General features: G+C 43.5%; 1 protein-coding gene and 1 long non-coding RNA gene across 5 annotated transcripts in view; one reads left to right on the top strand and one right to left on the bottom strand.

The window, feature by feature from the left end:
* Positions 1-4463: 4463 nt before the first annotated feature.
* Positions 4464-11512, bottom strand: LOC133383091 (uncharacterized). 2 transcript variants are annotated; one of them, XR_009762173.1, is made up of 3 exons: positions 11395-11512; positions 6528-6754; positions 4464-5424 (listed from the first exon to the last, which is right to left on the bottom strand). It is a non-coding gene; the product is annotated as an uncharacterized LOC133383091 (long non-coding RNA). The 2 variants fall into 2 exon arrangements; XR_009762174.1 differs by lacking the exon at positions 11395-11512 and adding an exon at positions 11013-11146.
* The window catches only part of ASRGL1 (asparaginase and isoaspartyl peptidase 1), a 37357-nt gene continuing 21006 nt past the window's right edge, over positions 4684-21034 (top strand). Inside the window, exons 1-2 of one of the 3 annotated variants that reach the window (XM_061623100.1) lie at positions 4684-4850; positions 13307-13511. In XM_061623100.1, coding sequence (XP_061479084.1) covers positions 4791-4850; positions 13307-13511 — 265 coding nt within the window. In that variant the 5' untranslated portion in view covers positions 4684-4790. Of the gene's footprint in view, positions 4851-4944; positions 5228-10569; positions 10589-13306; positions 13512-21034 lie in introns of those variants that run through there. The other 2 variants (XM_061623102.1, XM_061623099.1) reach the window with 2 other exon arrangements.

Raw genomic sequence — 21034 nt, 5'->3', positions numbered from 1 at the left:
GCCGCTGAGAGATCAAGGAGAATCAACAGAGTCACACTCCCCCTGTCTCCTTCTTGACAGAGGTCATCATACAGGGTGACCAAGGCTGTTTCCGTGCCAAAACCAGGCCAGAAACCAGACTGAAATGGATCCAGATAATCAGTCTCATCCAAGAGTGTCTGGAGCTGGCCCACAACCACTCGTTCAAGGACCTTGCCCAGGAATGGAACATTTGCCACTGGCCTATAGTTATTAAGATTTTCTGGGTCCAGGGAGGGTCTCTTCAGGAGTGGTCTCACTACTGCCTCTTTCAGGCAGCCAGGGACCACCCCCTCTCGCAGAGAAGCATTAATCACTTCCCTGGCCCAGCTGACTGTTCCATCCTTGCTAGCTTTTATTAGCAAAGAAGGGCAAGGATCCAGCACAGAAGTGGTTGCACAAACCTGTCCAAGCACCTGTCAAACGTCCTCAGGCTGTACCAACTGAAACCCATTCAAGAAATTGGGACAAGGCTGTGCTCTGGATACCTCGCTTGATTCACCTGATATAACACTGGAGCCTAAGTCCTGGCGGATGCTAAAGATTTTATCCTGGAAGTGCCTAGCAAATTCATTACAGCAGGCCTCAGATGGTTCTACCATGGCCAGAATGTAATAGCCCCCGGACAATTCTGAAGAGCTCCGCTGGGCGGCAAATTGATGATTTGATAGTGGCAGCAAAAAAATTTTTTTTGCTGCCCTCACTGCCCCTAAATACAGCTTACCATAGGCACTTACCAGTGTATAATTGTATCCACTAGGAGTTCGTCTCTGTCTGCACTCAAGCCGTCTCCTATATTGTTTCATCGCTTTCAGCTCTGGGTATACCATGGAGCCGTATGAGCTCTACACAGGAGAGAGCGTTCAGGAGCAATCATGTCAACTGCCCGGGTCATTTCTGTATTCCACAGCTCGACCAGGGTTTTGACAGGAGCACCAGCCCTATCAGCTGGAAAACTCCCCAGAGCCCTTTGGAAACCATCCGGATCCATTAGTCTCTAGGGGCGGACCAACTTAATAGGTCCCACACCCTTGCAGAGGGGAAAAGCCACTGTAAGTCTAAACTTCAGCAAGCAGTGATCTGTCCATGACAGAGGAACTGATGTAAGGCCCCCCACATTCAGATCGCCAACTCCATGTCTTTATGTATGTTAATGTTTTGTGATTTTATTGTTTACAATTTTATTATGTACGTGTTTGACTTTATTTTTGTAAGCCACCCTGAGTGCCCTATTACAGGGTAGAAGGGCAGGATACAAATATTTTAAATAAATAAATAATAAAATAAGCAATTCCAACAAGGAAAAAAGGGGGGAAACAGCAAAAGAAGCCAATGTGGCTTCACAAAAAGCTAAGAGATGACCTGAAAATGAAAAAGGACACATACAGGAAGTGGAAAGAAGGCCAGGCCACAAAGGAAGAGTACAGGCAGGTATCACGGAATTGCCGGGATGGTGTCAGGAAGGCTAAAGCTGAGAATGAGCTGAGGCTAGCGAGGGATGCTAAAAGCAACAAAAAAGCTGTCTTCAGGTATGTCCATAGTAAAAGAGAGAGAAAATAAATGGTGGCACAGCTACTCAATGAGGATGGCAAAATGATAACAGATGACAAAGAAAAGGCAGAAGTCCTCAATTCCTACTTTGGCTCAGTCTTCTCCCAAAAAAGGGTCTATGACCCTCCCAGGAAACATGAAGTAGAAGGGGCAGGATTGGAACTTGAGATTGATAGAAAAATGCTCAAGGAATACTTAATCACTTTGAACGAGTTCAGATCTCCAGGGCCTGATAAACTGCATCCTAGAGTATTGAAGGAACTGGCTGAAGAACTCTCAGAACCACTGTCTATTATCTTTGCGAAATCATGGAGGACTGGTGAAGTGCTGGATGACTGGAGGAGAGCTAATGTTGTCCCTATCTTCAAAAAGGTCAAGGAGGAGGAACCGGGGAACTACAGACCAGTCAGCTTAACATCAGTCACTGGAAAAACTCTGGAGCAGATTATAAAGCAGTCAATCTGTAAGCACCTTGAAAGCAATGCAGTGATTACTGGGAGCCAACATGGATTTATGAAGGACAAATCCTGCCAAACTAGTCTTATCTTATTTTTGATCGGGTAACCTCCCTTGTTGACTGTGGGAATGCTGTGGACATAATATATCTTGACTTCAGCAAAGCTTTTGACAAAGTGCCCCATGATATTCTGATTAGCAAGTGAGCTAAATGTGGGCTGGATGGAACAACTATCAGGTGGATTCACAGTTGGCTCCAGAATCATACTCAAAGAGTGCTTCTCAATGGTTCCTTCTCAAACTGGGCAGAAGTAATGAGTGGGGTACCACAGGTCTTGGTCCTGGGCCCAGTGCTCTTCAACATTTTTATTAACGACTTGGATGAGGAAGTACAGAGCATGCTTATCAAATTTGTATATGATACAAAATTGGGGGGCATAGCTAATACCGTGGAAGACAGAAACAAAATTCAAAGGGACCTTGATAGGCTGGAACATTGGGCTGAAAACAACAGAATGAAATTCAACAGGGATAAATGCAAAGTTCTACACTTAGGAAAAAGAAACCAAATGCACAGTTATAAGATGTGGGATACTTGGCTCAGCAATACGACATGTGAGAAGGATCTTGGAATTGTTGTTGATCACAAGCTGAATATGAGCCAACAGTGTGATGTGGCTGCAAAAAAGGCAAATGCTATATTAGGCTGCATTAACAGAAGTATAGTTTCCAAATCGCGTGAAGTATTAGTTCCACTCTATTCAGCACTGGTTAGGCCTCATCTTGAATACTGTGTCCAGTTCTGGTCTCCACAGTTCAAGAAGGATGCAGACAAACTGGAACAGGTTCAGAGAAGGGCTACAAGGATGATCAGGGGACTGGAAACAAAGTCCTGTGAGGAGAGACTGAAAGAACTGGGCATGTTCAGAGAAGACTGAGGGGAGATATGATAGCACTCTTCAAGTACATGAAAGGTTGTCACACAGAGGAGGGCCGGGATCTCTTCTCGATTGTCCCAGAGTGCAGGACACGGAATAATGGGCTCAAGTTGCAGGAAGCCAGATTTCGACTGGACATCAGGAAAAACCTCCTGTTAGAGCCATACGACAATGGAACCAATTACCTAGGGAGGTAGTGGGCTCTCCACCACTGGAGACATTCAAGAGGCAGCTGGACAGCCATCTGTTTGGAATGCTTTAATTTGGATTCCTGCATTGAGCAGGGGGTTGGACTTGATGACCTTAAAGGTCCCTTCCATGATTCTATGAACTTCTATGAACATGTTAACAGCAGTTTACAGAGTTGGGAGATAAACTGATCAGTCCTATTCTGCAGGTGGTAGACATGAAGTGCACGCTCTCTTGCTAAGTGCAAAGATAGAGAAGGTCAATGAATAGAGATTTTGGGAAGATAGGGTAGATCTGAACAAGGAGGAGGAATCTGGATACAAATACAAGGGATAGAGGAGAGGAGAGAGTGAAACCAAAAGTGAGCAGAACATATTCATGCAGTCCTGACTCCTGAGGAAACTTCTGTGGCTTGTATCCTCTACTGTAGAAGGGAAATACCTAGCATGGCAGTAGCATACCGTGAAAGAGAAACCATTTGGGAATATTTTATTTCTGTACCTGCAGGGTAAAATAGGTATGCATGCAAAATGTAAACAGTGCAACAGAGAAATGCAAGGTCTGGTTGCACAAATGAAACAGCATTATTATGAGAAGTACTCCTACTTTGAAGATAATGGATTGTGTCTGAACATCCATGATTTCTAGGTTAGTAAACATTGGTTTTGTCATTTTATTTTTTTTAAGGACTGCCTTGGCCATAGCTTTTGAGTGGGCTTCTCAACCATTTGAATTCTTATGTTTGCTTGAATAAAAATATGGTACTTAAAAGGCTTTGATAAAATGCATCCCATTTAGGGAACCCTTGGGTTACTTTCCTCACCTTGTATATGTGGTCTCCGTGACATACCAGTAAACTGTGTGAAATAGCAGCATTGTACCTATGGCAAAATGTATTTCAAGCAGGTCAGCCCTCATGTAACTGAGGTTTCCCCCCCTTCATTTTCTAACTTTTTTGTTCATACACTGCTTATGCTCTGCATTCCTTAACGCTAGACTTCAAATTTGTAATGAAACCTACATCTCTGAATATGTATTGTTATATTGAACAATAATGTACTTCTACTAAAGAATTATGATTAAATAGAATCTTTCTCACTAGTGATTTAAACTGTGATTTAAATATTTAAAACTGAGTCTTTCAGAGAAGCAATTTAAATCAAATCAACCCTGGTGCAGTGGTACTGGCTTAGGCTGGCATTATTTAGAAAATACCTTTTTATGTGTTCACAGGTCAAAGAGACTTACTCCCAGGTTAGTGGGTAAAGGACTGCAGCCTTAATCATTCCCTTAGTTGTTCTAAGGCTAAAGCCCAATTTTCAAATTGCTAGGTCAAATTAAGGCTGTCAACCGCTGGGAAACAAGAAATACTGAAAAACAAAGTAACGGTAAAGGCACTTTAAATAATGATAGAAATGCCGAATAGGGTGTGGGAAGAAGGTTTCCAGAAATTGGTCAAGGGGGAAAGTTCAGGCTGCCTGCTTATTAAGTTCCTCCTTGTGATATGCAAATATTTCTGCTAGGCTCTATTAGGTTTTCTTTCTTTCTTCGGCTGCCCAACCCCGTTCACTGAGATACAATAACCACTGAACGAGTTTTGTCTCCCGTTGCTTCGGCATTCTTCAGCATTAGCAGAGGATGGAAGAGAAAAAAGAAGAAACCGAGCTGCAACATAAACACCTCCCCTCTATCAAGGAGGTAATAAGCATCAGCCATCTTTACAACTGGTAGTCGTTTTGCGTCCGTTAGGTTGAATCAATGGGATGGCTCGGCCATTTTAGCGAGGGGCAGACGCGCTCTCGGCAGAGCTAAAGAAGACGGTGGCCATTCTAGTTGAGGGCAGTTTTGCTTCAAACCCGTTGACAGAAAGGAAAAGGCAGCAACTCTTTTCTTTTCTAAGGGCAAAGGTGCGAAAGGGAGCTGCCCCCATGTGATCACTCCCTGAAACATACTTCTCTGTAAGAAGAGGAGTCAGCGCTTTGCAGCCATTATTCGCTTCTTCCATATTCATCCTTTGAGAGTTTCAGTTCTGGGTTGGTGATAGTGTGAAGGGAAGTCGTGGAAAGCAACCACCCGTGAGTAACTGAAATCTGCTCTGTCAGAAGACGGCTTGCAATAGGCTGAGAGGTTGAATGAATGAAAGCTTTCCTCTTTCTTACTTTATTGGCTTCGCTACCCCGTCCCTATTGTCTTCTTCCCGGACGGTTTCCACCAGCTTGGTAAATAGTTACTTGGAGAACTTCACACGTTCCCGGCCAGGGCTTATTGTGACCTGGGGTGAAACAATAGTGTGAATAAGGGAGACGTCACAGGTCACTTAAAATTCTTCGCGGGTGGTTCATAGAATAGAAGAGTTGGAAGGATTGGGTTCCTCAACAGCATCATAGACCTGAATTTCTCAGGTGTTCTGCTTCTGGCATGTGCTTCATGTCGTGCTTAAAGAGAAAATAATGCACATCTTGCAATATACCTCCTCCCTTCTTGGGATCTCTCTCAGGGAGCGAGAGAAACAAATCGTCATTTTGGCTGCAATCCTGTATTTACTAGAAAGTAAGACCCATTGGAAACAATGGGATTTACTTTTAAGCAAACATCCTTAGGCTACCTTTTGCTTAAAGTCTTTTAACAGGGTTAGTTTGAAATGAGTGCTAAAATTCTACTCACTGTACTGCTCCTTTTATGGATGAGTTCTGTGGCTACCCAGGGCTCCTCCGGGTGACCTGTTTATTGAGCATTTGTCCTGATTTGCTTTCAGAAAACTTAGGCGGGGGTTATTCTGTGTGTAGTGTTTAGTGAGCATTCCTTCCGGGGAAGGTTATACAGCAATGAATATTCTTCCTGATTTGCTTGTGTGGAGGTTAAATGGCTTTAGGGTTGCCAGGTCCATGGCCTGAGACTGATCCTGTATGTTTAGGAGAAGAGAAAGTCAGCCAAGTGCAGGTGTTCTTGCAACTCTGTAATGGGAAAAACCACAAGGTGGAATTCTCCCTCCCCCTGCACAACTTTTAAAGATACAGAAGACCTCTTGGAGGCCGGGCCTGGCAATAGAACAGATGTTGACTGGTAATTCTAAAATCCACTTGTATTGGTAGAGCTCCACTTGTGGCAGAGCCTCACTTCAAAGTCTAAATATCTTTTTTCTTAGTAATAAGATCTGTTTCTCTTGGTATGGAATACATAGTGCCAAGAAAATAAATAAACCTGAAAGATAAAAAATGCAGTCTTTTTAATATAGTTTGGTGGGAAATGTTTCATGGGTGTACAGTTATTTAGTTGCCTAAATAATATTTCCTGAGAATCATTTTTTTCTTAAAAAAAAATTATACACACTCCTCCCTCTCCAAAAGAAAGGATCAGTTGCAATTATCTACTTACTTCATTATGATTTTCAGTCATGGGAGTGTGCCTGTATCTCAGTCATGTTACATAAATTGGCATTGAAGTTTTCTTTTTGTGAGGCACTGGCAGGCATCAATATACCCAAGTCACTCCATCTGCTGTAGTGCCCATGCCTAGATCTTCAGTAGATCATTTTGTAAAAATGTTCAGCTACAGTTTTCAGCACAGAACTTAGAGTATCAATTGCACTGATGAAAATCAACCTGTTGAAAGTAGACATCTGATTTAGAAGAAAGTTATATGTATTATTATTATTATTATTATTATTATCTTTATTTAAGGTGGCTTCCAGATAAAAACAAGTACACATCATTAAGAACCTATAAAAATATAAAACATATAAACATATAAAATCAGCATTAAAACAGGATTAAACTATTAAGATGTTAAAACCAATTACTCTTAAAATACTGCAACCCAGTTGAGGAGCATATAAGTAAAACAATAACATACAGCATCTTCTTCAGTCACTACCCTTAAAACCTTCAGTTCCAAAGGCCTGCCGGAAGAAAAAAGTCTTTAGCTGTCGGCGGAAAGACTGCACAGAGGAGGCCATTCTTGCCTCCCTAGGGAGGGAGTTCCAGGGCCTAGGGGCAGCCACAGAAAAGGCCCTATCTCGTGTCCCCACCAGTCGCACTTGTGAAGGTGTTGGGATCATGAGAAGGGTCTCTCCTGAAGATCTCAGGGCCCAGGCAGGTTCATATAGGGAGATACGGTCTGACAAATAGCCTGCACCTAAGCCGTATAGGGCTTTATAGGTCACAACCAGCACTTTGAATTGTGTCCGGAAACAGACTGGCAGCCAGTGGAGCTGTTGCAGCAGGGGAGTTGTATGGTCCCTGTAACCAGCACCAGTTAACATTCTGGCTGCAGCTCGTTGCACCAACTGAAGTTTCTGAACAGTCTTCAAAGGCAGCCCCACATAGAGCGTGTTACAGTAGTCTAAGCGGGATGTAACTAAGGCATGTGTCACCATAGCCAGATCAGACGACTCCAGGAACGGGCGCAGTTGGCGCACTAATCTTAACTGTGCAAAAGCATTCCTGGCCACCGCAGAAACCTGGGCCTCCAGGTTTAAGGATGAGTCCAGGAGCACACCCAAACTGCGAACCTGTGTCTTCAGGGGGAGTGTAACCCCATCCAGCACAGGCTGAACCCCTATTCCTTGATCCGCCTTTCGACTGACTAGGAGCACCTCTGTCTTGTCTGGATTAAGCTTCAGCTTGTTCACCCTCATCCAGTCCACCACTGCTGTCAGACACTGGTTTAGAACCGAGACAGTTTCCTTGGAATTAGGTGGAAAGGAGAAGTAGAGTTGGGTGTCATCTGCATACTGGTGGCACCGAACCCCACATCTCCGGACAACCTTTCCCAGCGGTTTCATGTAGATAGTAAATAGCATGGGGGACAAAACTGAACCCTGAGGAACCCCACAGGCCAATGGCCAAGGAGTTGAACAGGAATCCCCCAGCACCACCTTCTGGGTTCGACCCTCCAGGAAGGAATGGAGCCATCGTAAAACGGTGCCCCCAAGTCCCATCCCAGTAAGGCGACCCAGAAGGATACCATGGTCGATGGTATCGAAAGCCGCTGAGAGGTCCAACAGAACCAACAGGGACACACTCCCCCTGTCCAGTTCTCTGCGTAGGTCATCTACCAAGGCGACCAAAGCAGTCTCCGTCCAATAACCAGGTCTGAAACCAGACTGAAATGGATCTAGATAATCCGTTTCATCCAGGAATCCCTGTAGTTGGGAGGCCACCACATGCTCTATTACCTTGCCCAGGAATGGGATATTAGACACTGGCCGATAATTATCCATAATAGAGGGGTCCAGGGAGGGCTTTTTCAGCAAAGGCCTTACAATGGCCTCCTTTAGGCACATTGGAACTCTGCCTTGTTGTAGGGAGGCACTGGGCACTTCCTTCACCCACTCGGCTAGGCCCCCTCTGGCACTTTTAATAAGCCAGGAAGGGCAAGGGTCTAACAGACATGTGGTGGGCCTCACCTCTCCAAGGATCCTGTCCACATCCTCGGGTTGTACAAGCTGAAAAGAATCCATTATTATTGGACAAGCAGGAGCCAAAGTTACATCCACTGAGCCTGTATCAACTATAGCATCCAAGTCGGAACGAATCTGAATGATTTTGTCTGCGAAGTGCCGTTTAAATTCTTGACAGCGGGCTGATGAGTGGTCTATATTACCCTCTTGGGGGCCAGAATGTAGGAGACCCCTGACCACTCGAAACAGCTCTGCTGGTCGGCTCCCTGCAGACACAATGGTGGCTGAAAAGAATAATTTCTTTGCTGCCTGCACTGCCATGGAGTAGGCCTTCAGATAGGCTCTAGCCCGTGTTCGGTCAGACTCGCTCCGAGTCTTCCGCCAACGTCGCTCTAGTCTCTGTCTCATTTGTTTCATCACCATCAGCTCCCTGGTAAACCAGGGAGCTGGTTTGGCTCCATTACGTGAGAGGGGACGCTCAGGAGCAGCCAGGGCGGTGGACATGATCATTTCCCCATTCCAGAGGTCAGCCAGAGCTTCAACAGAATTGCCTGCCGAGGTGACAGGAAAAACCCCAAGAGCTCTCAGGAAACCATCTGGATCCATCAGCCTCCTGGGGCGGACCATCCTAATTGGTCCCCCACCCCTGCAGAGGTTTTGAGTCCCAGTGAGTCTAAACCCAACCAGGTAGTGATCTGTCCATGACAACGGAACTACAGAGAGTTCCTCCACACCAAGATCACCATCATCCCATCCAACACAGAACACAAGGTCCAGAGTGTGGCCAGCAGCATGAGTGGAACCAAATATTACTTGGGACAGACCCATGGTTGTCATGGAGGCCATGAAATCCTGAGCCACTCCTGCCAGAGCGGTCTCGGCATGGATGTTGAAGTCCCCCAGTACAACGAACCTAGGTGATTCCAACACCAACCCCGAGACCACCCCGGCTAGCTCAGGAAGGGAGACTGTTGAGCAGCAGGGTGGGCGGTACACCAACAGAATCCCTATTCTGTCCCGGCCACCCAACTTCAGATACACACACTCAAACCCTGAAGACTGTGGGATAGGGCACCTGGTCAGGGGAATGGTATTATGATAGACCACTGCAACTCCACCTCCCTGCCCCCCAGGTCTTGCCTGCTGCTGTACAGAGAAACCTGGTGGGCAAAGCTGAGAGAGATTAACCCCCCCCATCTTCATCCAACCAGGTCTCTGTAATACAAGCCAGGTCGGCTTGCTCATCCAGTATGAGATCCTGAATGGCTGTTGTTTTACCATTCACTGACCTGGCATTCATAAGCAGCATTTTCAACCCAGGGGGGTTATCACCCCAGCTATTCAGACTACTTGGGTGGGGAGACAGCTTGGGGCAACCAGCACCCTGTTGCACACCCATCTCCCCTGATGACATAACTGTCTCCCCGCTCTGTATCTCCCTCTGCCCTTCACAACACTAATGGCAGCCCCCTGGATCCCTTCCTCAGCCCTCTTTAGTTGAAAACACATCCTTCCTTTATAAAAAGGCAAAAGCCTTGCTCTTAAAAGCAACACGCTATGCCGACCGGCAGCTATAACCAAGTAAAAATCTTATTATTGTCACCCAGGTGGGCCAGGCAAGTCAGCTAGATGGCTAGTAACACTGCTAAGTCAAGGCCCTAATCTTGATCTTGAGTCAGGGCCTTGGTCATAGTCCTGCAAAGAGCAGGAAATCTCAGTGGGAAGATCAAGGCCCAAAACAGCTGAGGTCCAAGGCAGTGGCCACAACACCACCAGCAACCTCTTCCTCCCTGCAGGCTCCAGATGTTGTCTGTGCTCTTCCCTTTCTTCACACAATGCTGTATCTGACCAAACAATCCTCAGACACGCCAGTTCCCTGAGGTGGCAGGGAAGCTCTTTAAACAAGCTTCTTATCTAGGGAATGTCTGGCGTCTGGCATCACCCGATGATATACCTGCCTGATGTTTGGCGTCGTTTCTCATATAGGATTTCTCTTGGTGAAGTTCCACTTCTATGGCGAAGGCAGCGGCTGTTGGTACTGTTGTTGTTATTATTGCTGTTATTGTTGGATACCCGACGGCATCTTTCTTCTCCTCTCCTAATGCCCGTCTTGTATCCCCGCCAATACTTTTTACTTGGCTCTGTTATATCTCTGCCCAATTTATTCTTAGGCAGGTCTCTTCTTACTGTGCTGTTCCAGAGAGATACTGTACTATAGCTGTAGCTGTTATTGTTGCTCAAGTTGTAAGGAGACCCCCTCTTCCCCTCAGAGAGTTACAGTTCTTGGGAAGAAGGATACAAGATATGTATCCTGGTTTACACCCTAGAAACCTATATACATTTTCCTTCTTTTTGCTAAGTATTGTAATTCTGCAGAACTAAAATGGGATTTCTCAGGCCACATAAGTTTGATAGGCACTGACTTTGCAGAACTAAGATACTGGGTTATAAAAACTTACCCACTTTGAGCTTCAAACAGCATCCTGCAGATATACTGGTTTTCCATGGGTCTTTGACATGATAAACTACTGTGAAGGGGAGGTGCCTTTCTCTAAATTATACAGCCACAAGAGTGTTAAATTGATACCTCCATGCCATTCTGATGCTTCCCATAAACTCATTTCAAAACAAAACCTTACAAAATTTATAACCCTGAACTCAGAAACGCTTGCTTAACAACCATCTCAATTTTTATGGCGATACACAAAACAGTCAGAAAGAATTGAGAGTTCAAAGTCTAAAGAGAGAGAGAAAAAACCCAGACGCCTTTTGGAGTTTTTTCTCTCAGAGTTCTCATAATCTCTTGAAATTCATTAAAAATCAACCATGTTCACAGAGTACCTGTAATCTTGTTACTGATGTTGCCCCATACTCTGACCTTCATCTTCTGTAGTATAAAAATTAAAAAAAAATGCCTGGTTGATTTTTAATTAGTTTAAGAAATTTTAGCTGGAATCCCATGATAGTGTCGGGCATGCTCAGTAAGAACCAACTGTCAGTGTTCTAAAAGCCAGACCCACAGCTGCTTGTGTTGGTTAATCAGGGGGCCACACCCACACCTGACCTTTATTTCACTTTAGACAGTCATGGCTTCCCCCAAAGAATCCTGGGAAGTGGAGTTTGTGAAGGGTGCTGAGAGGAGATTCCTATTCCACTGACAGAGCTCCAGTGGCCAGAGTGGTTTAACAGTCAGCCACTCTGGTTGAAGGTCTGTGAGGGGAACAGGACGTCTCCTAGCAGCTCTCAGCACCCTTCAATAACTACACTTCCCAGGATTCTTTGAGAGAAGCCATGACTGTCCAAAGTGAAATAAAGGCCTGTTGTGGATGTGGCCAGGGACAGCTTTGGTTTAAATTTGGGTGGGAGGTTACATGTGCCTGCTGTAGAATAAAAAGGTGGGGGAAACTCTGAAAAGCAATGATACTGTTCACAATGTTTTACTTTTGGAAAGGAAAGGGGCTTCCCTTCTGCCCAGTGTCCGCCCCCCACCCAATCTCCTCCCCTCCTCCCCAATCTCCTCCCCTCCCCTCCCCCTGCTCCTAAACACCTGCCACCACTCACCATATGCTCAGAGGCACATGTTACCAAATTCTTCCAAGCTACATAGGAAGTGGATTGGACTATGAAAGACCAACCCAAATTGTGTTTGCATTTTGACAAATTTGTAGGGCAGTCTAATATCTCAAAGAGGAGTTCAGGTCTCCTGCTCCCCTGGTGCATTCACTATAGCTTCCCAATTTCCCTGCTTTTTAAAGTTTGATAGAAATATCTGTGGGCTATAGGTACATTCTTAAACCACAAGGTTTTTTGCCTGTTAGTGAATCTATCATTAGCATTTGCAAGAGTGCCGTGGTAGATCATGACTTTTCAGTATGTCCCTGAGTGTTTTTCGGGTATGCTTTAAGTTGGACTCCTGCATTGAGCAAGAGGTTGTACTCGATAGCCTCATAGGACCCTTGCAACTCTCCACGTTCTTGTGTAACTATAAATTGCAGATAACTTTTTAGATAAGGTATTTCCTTTCTCTTATAAAATGCTTCTCATAAGATGTCTGCTACAAGAGATTTATATATCAAAGAGAAAACAAAGTGCTTTCTTCTCCCTTCAGAATCAATATTTTTTTCATATGCAAATATATGGAGATTTAATTAGTTAAAATTTACACAGTTGATACAGTATTCTAAGACTGCAATCTTATACTTGTTTACTTGAGAGTAAGCTCCATTGATCTCACTGGGGCTTACATTTGAGGGGAACATGATTAGGCCTGCACAGTAAGATTTCTCTAATCAGGTGACAACTTTTTAAAAAAACACCTGAGATAGAACTATTGAGGCAACATATGAAGTACTTTAATTACTTGAAAAATGAACTGTATTAGCTAAGATCAAGTGTAACACTTTCTCTCCATGAAATATTGTGTGTTTATGTTTCTTTTTTAATCAGTAATAGGAGTCCATTTAAATTTAACAGGAGTAAGACTGGACTTTGGACCCTCAGTTAGTAGGAAGTTCCCAGATAATGGATTCCTCACAAGCTGAAAATATCAGCATAGTACAACTCTAACAGGATTTTCAGAGTCAAGAAATGCTTAATGAGATATGCAATCCCTTTGTGAAAGAATTCTAGCCAATACTTCATCATATTTCAACAGCTGAAACGTGAAATTAGAAGATTACAGGCAGCATGATCTAACTTTGTCTATTTTGTAATGAATGTTAGTTCTGAGTAATGATTCAGTATTTCTACCCAGGAAAGGATCCAGTTCAACATGAATCCTGTAATTGTGGTTCACGGTGGAGCTGGTCGCATCTTTAAAGAGCGGGAAGATGGAAGTCGTTCTGGTGTCACCGGAGCAGCACTGAAAGGTTACAGTATCCTGAAATGTGGAGGGAGTGCATTAGATGCAGTTGAAGCAGCTGTGGTAGTAATGGAAGATGATCCACATTTTAATGCAGGTAATTTCTTTGAACTTTCCATTTCTTGAGACTGAAATGGCAACTGCACAATAATAAACAGAGTAGCCACTTATTGTTTTTATTCACCATGCTCTTAAAGACACGAGCATGGCGAGCATAGTATTCTAATGTGCAGAAATTTGGCAGATAAACTTTCCTCCACTTCATTTCCTTACCTGGAAGAGCTTCACGGTGGATCCTGCAAGTTTGGCTGCTGTTAAAGCATAGAACAAATGTGTGTAACCTTTGGTCCTCCAGACGTTGCTGAACTACAACTCCCATCACCCCCAGCAAGCATGGCCAGTGGCCAGGGATGATGGGAGTTGTAATTCAGCAACATCTGGAGGGCCAAAGGTTCCCCACACCTGACAGAGAAACAGGGCTAGTAAAACAAAAATAATGACCCTAAAAGGAATGTTTACAGTAAAAAGAATGGTTAAGCTAAAAGGTATATTCAGGTAACATTCACATAGTCAAACGTATCAGGAGCTGTTGTATGAGATTGGGACGGTGGGGGGGGGCAAGGAGCCTTCATATCACATTGGTGTATTATGGACAGCTATGCATACTAGCCAAATTTGGGGCTTGCAGCACAATCTGAACCATGTCTACTCAGAAGTAAGTCCTATTGTAGTTACTGGGGCTTGCTCTCCAATAAGCAGGGTTAAGATTGCAGACTTACCATAGTTAGCAATTCATAGCAGAATCTTAACCATGTCTACTCAATAGTCCTATTGAATTCAGTAGGGCTTAGTCTCAGGTAAGTGGGGTTAGAATTGCAATCTAAGGCCACTGGCTTATACTGTCCATGTTGGCTTCCTGTCATACTCAACACAAGTTTCTTTATCTTCAAAATCCTCCATGCAGGGCTGGCCTTAGAGGCATGTGAGCTGGGTGGTTGCTCAGCGCACCAAGCTGAGTGGGGCAACTAGCTGAGCTCAATGGTTGTGTTTTTTAATGTGCTCTCTGCAGTGAGCTAGGTTGGCAAAAACAAGCGTCTGTAACCTTTTTTTCAAGCTTCTACAGGTTGTTCGGGTACAAACTACAAAAATGAACTTCCTTCAGTTAGCTTTAAAATATGTTTCTTTTTCAGTTTCCTCTTTGATGGCATTTATGTTAGGTTAAAAATGAGCGGAACACAGCTTTACTTTGAGGTAATGTTACCAAGTACTTAGCAGTTCAAATACTATAAATACTATAAGCACTATATAAAATAATAATAAAATAAAGCTGTAAGATGTACATGGTCAACTGGATTCCTTTTTTATTTATAACTTTATTTTAATTTTTAAATATAAAAATAATGGATATTCTAAAATAAAGAATGGTTACTAAAAAATAGGAACTGATATATATATAGAGAGAGACAGTTTTGAAAACAACAAACAGAACTTCAGCTTGCTCTGGATCCCTATAAGGATTCTGTTAATCACCTCAAAATATATATGAAATTGTGATTAACAAAACAGGTTTTTATTTTACTAGCAAAACGTTTCGGCTTCTGCCTTCATCAGCTGCTAACAAACAAATGCTGTTCCCAAGGTGGCAGTTATAGAGCTTTGAGGATGGAATGCTCAGGGGCTTCATTTTCAGAAGCTCAGTAATGTTTCTACTGTCCTCCAGGTTAAGGCCATGAGGTGTCAATGTGTCCAGGGCATATATCCAGAAGTGAATACAGTAGGGCCCCGTTTTTCAGCGCTTCGCTAATGCGGCGGTCTCAGACACAATTAGACTAAAGCCCCACTCAGTGCCGCTTTTACGGGCGTCACGTGCCATTCTATTCAATGAGTTCTGCTTTTCGGCAGTTTTCGCTTTTCAGCGGGAGTCCAGAAGATAACCCGCTGTATGAGTGGGGCCCTACTGTATAGCCCTAGAACTGCATGTGGCCTAGTACTCTATGAGAGTTACCCTTTTGAGAGCCACCCACAGCACATGATAGAGACTTCATTGGGATCTTAGAAGTGGAGCAGGAGTGCACAGAAAGCGGAGCATGGCACAGCAGAGCATCATGGCGCACATGGCATAAAATTAGTGAGTAGTCAAGGTGATGCTTTCCCCATAACTGTATCTCCATTCCAGAAAAGGCATGACCTATTGAAGTTCTGTGTGCCATGCAACTGTTAAAAGCACAAGAACCCTGTTTTTCCCAATGCCAACCCTAAACCAAAGCATATCCTGTATCCATTTACTTGGAAGTAAGTTCTGTTAAACAAAAAGAAACTTACTTTTGAGTAGACATGTATACCATTGTACTGTAAGTCAACTGTACAGTGAATTCTTAATGAGTCCCTGGTCTTTAGTTCCTGCAAAGCAAGAAACATGCCTAAGCCACTTTGTGAAGTTTTCATATTTGCCTTTTGTAAGGAGGGGGACTCTCTAACATTCACCCACATGTATTGTGTAGTAGTATTTGCAGAAGATAATTTCTAGGCACCACCTGAGCTCAAGCAAACCTAGCACAGGTAAGATGTATCCTAGTTGCTAGGGAAAAAGGGAGGGCAAAATATGGAGATTCCAAGGACTAAAAGAAAAAAAGGCAGAAGCAAGAAAAGTGCACTAAAAGGAAGTGTAAAACAGCAGCCCTTTTGGACCCCAGATATTCCTATTGCCTGGTGTCCAAAGAATTCACTTATCAATCACAGCTCTGACTTCACGCATTGGCTAATAACAGTGATGGGCAGGAGTAGGCAAGCTGGCTCATTTCACATAAATCACTTAGAAGGTTACCTGCACATTTTGCTTCCAAGGAGGGCTAGAGACTTACTTATTTTTAAATGAAAGCTCAGAATCTGGGCTACCTGCTGGGAGTGTCCATGGGCGATGGGTTGGTGACTCCCAGAACAGATGGTAAATTGAGACTTAAACTGTCTGTAAAATGTATTCTTGGGAGGCTGGAAGGGAGGGGCCTGCTTATTAGCTGGGCTTGCAGCCCAACTGTAAGGGAGTCGAAACCAATCACAAGAAGGTAAGATCTTTCTTTCTGTCTGGGCAGCAATAGAGATAAGATTGGCTAAGCAGGCTTATGATTGGCCCAGGCCAAGTAGGCCTGGTTACAGAACTGCAGGCAAGAATTCCACCATGTAGCCCATGTATGCAATAATTCTCACATGTGGCCCCCAGCTTTGTACACACATACATGGGTCCTTTTAAGGGGCAGTAGCAGGGCCCCCAACATCATTCCTGAACTGGGCCCCATAAACTCCCTGGGTTACCCTGCAAACCTGGGGAGGGGGGCGCCAAAGGCACTGCTCACCCACTGTGGTATTTATCCTAGGGCTAGCCCTGCCTCCTTGGCCTTACCTCCATACATCTCTGCCTGTGATCTTCACTCCTCTCACTCCATGGTCTGAAGGTCTCCTGCTCCCTTAAAGGACTGCAGTCTTCCTTCCTTCCTGCCCCATGTGCTTAATACTGTTTCCCAGACCAGCTGTGTGATGCCACCTCTCATATTTCCTTCAGATCCCTTCTGACAACCTGCCAATCTGACAATCCCCTAGTTCCCATGCCCAAATGGAACTCAGCCTCTAACTAAGCCCAAGGCTACATAACTGAAAACCCCACGTGTTGCTTCCCTTTTCACCCCTGCTTCTGTTTCCCTGCCCTTTCTCTGCTGTTTTGGCTGCGTCAAATTTTGCATTTCAAACCCCTCAGGGTAGGCAACTGTCATCTTATACTCTGTAAAGAAGCATGCACACTGATGCTTCTATGGGTTTTACCATGAATGGCACCCCAGGTATGGAATTTCCTCCTCTGGGAAATTTGTCTGGTGCCTGCATTGCTGTCTTTTAGGCACCACTTTCAGGCATTTTTATTCTCTTAGGCCTTTTAAATAAAATGACATTTTTAGATCTGACGGAACCGGAGGCTATATTTTAAAGACTGAAACTGAGTCATCCATTCGGCTGGTTTGAAGTGGATTGGAAAATGCTTTTATTTTGATTGTGGGGGGTGGAATCGGTGGGATTTTAATTATGTAATTGTGTTTCACTGTCATTTCTTATTGTGAACCATGCTGTGCTATATTTGTATGAAGGGCAGCTTCCCTGGTGAGATAGATGCAACTGGTGCCCACTATCTGTACTTCCTGGAAACAATTGAATACATTTTTCTTTTGGCAGTCTTTTCCAGCTGAATGAAAGGGTCTCTGCCTTAGGTTTAAAAATAATACAAAATGAACACATAACTTCAGATATTTTTTGTACCATTTTAAAACTTTTAGAATCTGTGTTTATGGTATGCTGGTAAATTGCCTTGAGCGTATATAAAATTAGCGATTACTAAATTAATAAATAGTAATAATATACAAAAACCTTAAGTAAATAAGTGAGCAAGCAAAAAACATAAGGTCTAATGGGAAATGCATTGTACTCCCACTACTTTTCCATTTGAGTATACTCTTAGCCTTTCTTACTTTCTGCCTGAATGAAGTTTGGTAAAGAGCAGGAAGCATTTTAAATTTAATGTCTCAGTCATGATAAAACAGAAAGCTTTGACCACGGATATAATTTTGGAAGGATCACTCCCCTATAGGGGCTTTTTCCATTTTTGTACACTGGTACAACATCACTGCCTTGAATGGAAAAATAGTCTGTTTAATACTGTTCAGCCTGACTATGGATTTTGGAATTTTCCTTATGTACCAATCTGGCTTCCTTTGCTTTTTATGAGAGGAAAAATTATTTTTATGCCATTGATTCTCAAACCATGTCTGACTGAGAGCTTCATTCTTTGTGGGGAGGGGCTGTTGCGCCCGTTAGCCAGAGTTTTTAGGCAGAAGATACGTGCCAGGCCAAGTTGAAGTACCACAGAGCCAGTCACGCTGGAGAAATAGAAGAAGCAAGTTATACCATGGCTGCCCTATCTACACTGCCACAACCAGGAGGAAAATGGGTCAGTATTCTGTCTGCCAGAGCAATTCAGTTAGGATGGAAGTGAAAGGAAGGTTGGGAGAGTCCAGAGCAATTTATCCATCTTTGTGAATAAAATGTGACTTTTTATTCGGGTGTCAGAGCTAGACGTCTAACCAGAGCTAGACGGATTACTTTTATGGTCTAGCATTGTGATCAATATTGCACAAAGTCAAAAGCAGCCCCTGTCCCACAATTTCTGTAGGAGAGGGGGATGGACGTTGTTGACTATGAAGAGCTGATATTAAGCCATCACAAATCCCTGATAACCTTTCTGAAATAATCTGAGTTATCATCAGTCAATGACAACGTTGACATTTAGCAAGCTTATAGAAATGTAGAATTTGTGTAAGGCCTTTCTCTTTTATTTTTGCAAGAACCTTGTGTTCTAAAATTAGCAAAGCTTTTGTCTGAGAATATGTCTTCTTTGTTCAGATAATTCAGTATTTTGGTGCCTTGTTAGTAATGTGCTTCACACATCCACTGATGCTTGGGGGGGGGATGGCAAACCTATGGTCCTGCAGTTGTGATAGCCAAGCAGCTAGGTTGTTAAACTTTGGCTACCCCGATGTGCATGGTAGATAGATCTGTAATCACTTACATCTACATGTGTTAAGGCTCATTAAAGGTAGCTGGTCTCAGTCAACAGAGAAAATGAGCTATGCAAAAAGGAACCTTATTGGAGTTGCTTATCTTCATAAAGGACAAAGCAGTCTTACTGGAATGTTGAGTGAATATGATGTTGTAGGAACACATTGGCAACATTAGAAGACTATGAAGAAAGTGAAGAATGGCTACCCTGGCCATTGCTCATGGAAAATATGACAAAAGAATGTTACTCTTTATGATTACTCCTAGAAACCTGCAATTGAGCCATAGGCCTTTTTGGTGGACACCTTTCCAGCAAAGAAAGAGCAGTGGAAAACAAGGACTCACTCTTCATCCCTCTTGCAAACTGAGCCATTAGGAAATAATACAACAGAGCCAGTCCTACTATAAAAGAAAAGGTGGCATCTCAGGTGGCATATTAAAGGACAGCAAATGCTACATACTTCATTTTCTTTCTTAGAATGTAGGGGGAGGGTGTCATTTAAACCTAGCACCCTTAAATGGTACTGCGTTTGAGATTTAGCTTACTGAACAACTAACTACACCATAACTTTAAGCTACATTTCTAAGAATTAGGAACTCGGGCTGATGGCTTAATGTAAAGAAAGCAAAAAGGAGATATACTGTTTTCTTTTTTTGCATTTATGGGGCTTCCCTAGGGCTGTGTGCATTCCATTGAGTGCAGTAACATGATTTATTTCAGCACCTTGTAGGACAGAATTCATAGTAGTTAGGGAATTACAAAATCTGCATTACCAAGTTTCTGTAACCTGAGTTTTCAGTGTCTAACCAAGTGCATCTTTAAGAATCTACAATAGTTCGCTTTTGTTTGAATCGAGTTCCGAGCCCTCAGGATTGTTCAAGCTATACTTGACATTTGTGGATTGTATGTTTAAATATTTAAACTGATTATTGTTATTGTTAGATTTCTTACCCACTCTTCACCATGAGGTCCCAGGGCAAGTTGCAACAATTTAAAAATGAAATATTAAAAACAGTTCAATCATAGTCAAGACACTAGGGTGGGTCCTAAAATATCAACTACATAATGAAGGTGCTAGATTCACCTCTTCGAGGAAGTGCTAGTGGGGAGGTGAATGAATGAGGTTCTTGTGGTAAGAACATGAAAAACTGTCACTCAAGTACAATTTCCATAAGTCCCCAGGCGTATGCACTTATTTTTACTTTCCTCACATTGACGCGATACTTCCCTTTCCATGCCAGTGTGTGGGTGACACGTAGCCCTACGTCTCCTTTTAATCTAATCTGGGTTAGTGTTCTAAATCAATGCCTGGGCATGATAATGGACAAGGTGAGGACCAATAAACAGACTCAATCCAGACAAGATGGAGGTACTGTTAATGGGTGGTTTGTCTGCTCAGCTGAGTGGTGTTCAACCTGTCTGGAGGGCTTTGCATTCATCCGTAAGGATGAGACTCATTGTTTGGGGATGCTCTTGCATCCAGCATCGTTGCTGGAGGCACAGGTGGCCTCAGAGCACCTTTTATCAGTTTAGATTACTATACTAACTATGACCTTGTCTGGACAGAGATAGCTTAACTACAGTGATCCATGGTCTGGTAATCTCTCATCTGGATTACAGCAATGCATTATATACATGGGGCTGTCTTTGAAAATGGTTTAGAAACTTCAGCTGGTCCCAAATACTGCAGCAAGGCCACTAACTGGGAGTAGCTGATACAACCATATTACACCAGACCTTTGCCATCTGCAGTGATTGCCAGTTTATTTTCATGTCCAATTCAAAGTGCTGGTATTAACCTTTAAAGCCCTAAACAGCTTCGGGACAGGAGACCTGAAGGAGCATCTGCTCTCATGTACACCTACTTGTACACTAAAGTAATCTTCTCTGGTTGTCCCCACTAAAGGTGGTGAGATGTGTGGCTACTAAAGAGAGAGCCTTTTCAGTGGTGGCATCCTGATGGTGGAAGCCCCTCCCAAGACAGAGGCTCACCTAGCACCCACACTGTGGTCTTTTTGGAGCTA

This window comes from Rhineura floridana, chromosome 4, assembly GCF_030035675.1.
Source record: "Rhineura floridana isolate rRhiFlo1 chromosome 4, rRhiFlo1.hap2, whole genome shotgun sequence".
Taxonomy (NCBI): domain Eukaryota; kingdom Metazoa; phylum Chordata; class Lepidosauria; order Squamata; family Rhineuridae; genus Rhineura; species Rhineura floridana.
This window is presented reverse-complemented; position numbering and strand designations above follow the sequence as displayed.